Source organism: Octopus bimaculoides, chromosome 10, assembly GCF_046866305.1.
Source record: "Octopus bimaculoides isolate indiv1 chromosome 10, ASM4686630v1, whole genome shotgun sequence".
NCBI lineage: Eukaryota > Metazoa > Mollusca > Cephalopoda > Octopoda > Octopodidae > Octopus > Octopus bimaculoides.
In genome coordinates, this window is record NC_142937.1 from 93,554,407 (window position 1) to 93,556,619 (window position 2,213).

The 2,213-nt window shown below is 36.6% G+C and overlaps 1 protein-coding gene across 4 annotated transcripts in view; it reads left to right on the forward strand.

Annotated features, from left to right (window-relative positions):
* The window catches only part of LOC106876277 (uncharacterized), a 157,064-nt gene extending 155,847 nt beyond the window's left edge, over positions 1–1,217 (forward strand). For all 4 annotated transcript variants that reach the window (XM_014924771.3, XM_089359022.1, XM_089359023.1 and 1 more), the window contains 3 exons: positions 40–177; positions 719–862; positions 1,078–1,217. In XM_014924771.3, the coding sequence (XP_014780257.1) occupies positions 58–177; positions 719–862; positions 1,078–1,158 (345 nt within the window). In that variant the 5' untranslated portion in view covers positions 40–57 and the 3' untranslated portion in view covers positions 1,159–1,217. The remainder of the gene's footprint in view (positions 1–39; positions 178–718; positions 863–1,077) is intronic.
* Positions 1,218–2,213: the final 996 nt, after the last annotated feature.

A 2,213-nucleotide genomic window follows, 5' to 3' on the forward strand; every position in this document is an offset into this window, starting at 1 on the left:
TCTAATGACTTGTTGCATATATTTTTCTTCTTGTTACAGAAATCCGTGATTGTTAGAATGGTGCCAAAAAATTCCGTTGCCCGTTTGTTATTGATCATCACACTTCTACAACTCATTCTTCAGACTTCTTCAAAGGAATATGTCTTCAAACAGTATAAGTTCAGGAAAAAGCGAGATGTATGTATTTAAAATAAACCATTGCCTTTCTAACTTTGGGTGAGCAACAGTCCAGCAGATTACAGGAATGATGTACACCACAACAAACCAGATATTGTATGGTTTGTGAAGCTGGCCAATGAGGAAATAAATACCAGTAATGTCACACAGTTTCCTATTGGACTTGACATATTTCCTCTGTCCTTGTTTCCAAAGTGGAGTCAAGCACCTCCACTCAGCATCCAGAGACTAGTTTCAGAGTCATTGTTCGTCCTCAGTCTGGAGTAGCATGGTTTGCTAGCTGTCGATGCCTACCCGCCTCTGTAAACATAATAATTCAAGTGAAATACATTCACTGATTTTGAAAATAGAAATAATACATTGCGAGGTGGAGGTGCTTGTCTCCACTTTGAAAACATAAGGACACAGGAAATGTGTCAAGTCCAACAGGAAACTGTGTTTCCTAGGGCTAAATAACAGTAGCATTCTTCCCTTTCATAGGACTGTCACATTAAATTGACAACATACTATGACTTTAATGTTTTTGTTGTTGTTTTGTCAGGACAAACACTATCGACATGCTAAAAGTCAGTGTGAAACGTCAGCTCATTGCCAGAAGCTGCTTACGCGTCCCTTGGATCACACCCGATGTGTACGACTGTGTATTTCTGAGAAATGTTACAATGAATTGTATGGCCATGATGAAGTGAGTAGTTTTGGATTTTGCTTTTGTTCATTTTGTATCTTGTCGAATTAATAACATCATTCATCGTCATCGTTCCTGTTGTCATCACCTCCAGCTCCAACATTATTTTGGACAAGTTTGCATACATTTATGGATTTCTTACAGGATTTCTGTTTAATTTAGCATTTCTCGAAAGTAATTCTTGTTATAATCTTAATTTTTTTTCTTTGTTTCAGTTGGAAGAAGGTGAAATCGATGTTCGATTGAATTCCTTCAAAGGTTGTTACTTCTTAGATTTACGAAGTAGAGAGATGTGAACATTCCTTTTTAATGATTTCTAGTTTTGTAATAAAGCTGAATCAAGCATTTAAACATTGGTGAATATGAGGTTGTTATTTTAAGGAGATTCAGGGATTGGCATTCTTTTTATTTGCTTTGTCAGGGGGAAGGTTGTGCTCATGGCTTTTTACAGGGCCTATAATACCGACAGGAGCAGGGCTGGAAGACATTGGTCAAACTGAAATTCTTGCAACAGAATAGACTTCATTAGAGGCAACCAAAGATGATGTGGTGTTAAATCCAGGAGGACAGAGGCATAGAGTTAACGAGGATTAGGGTGTCAGCATAAACACATAGAAGCAGAGTTCATGAATTAAGAAATTTATTCAATTAAAAGAAAGAAATATTTGAACCATCAGATATTCAAGGAAAGTTTAGGTCAGTGGTTCTCAGTCGGGGTCCACATAAGATTTTGGTGTTAAAATTTACCTGCATTACATTGCTATTTCTGTAATACACAAAATATTTTAAATTTTGTCAACAATTCCTAACAATGTTTAGTTACAAAAATGCATTAGGGTTTTTTTTTTATACATCAAATGTTTATTAGGGTCCAGTGGAGTAATATAGGAATAAAAGGGGTCCGAAGATGTTTTGAGGACCCTGATTTAGATATAACAGAGTAAAGAAATCGGGACATTATCATTCAGACCAATTCTTTCGTGTCTTCAGAATAAATTGGACTTTTTTTTTTCTTCATGGGCTTTAGTTTAAGCATTAGACAGGGGTGGACTGAGCCGTCAGTTAATCAGGCACAGCCCGAGGGCCCACACTCTACATGTTAACTATGTCGATATCAATGCTAAGAGGCCTGGTAAACAGTTATGCCAGAGGGCCCGTAACCCTTTTGTTGCTGTATTTATTTTGAGATGCTCCATATTTCTTTCAATGAATTTAGTAAAATAACTTAGTTATCATTCAGCTAGTGTTAGGAACATAAATTGTGACTAAGGTTTGGTGGAAGACAAAACAGGGATGCTTTTTCACCTTGATTTATTGTCCAGCTGTTTATGAAGTAGAGGTATACAAGAGA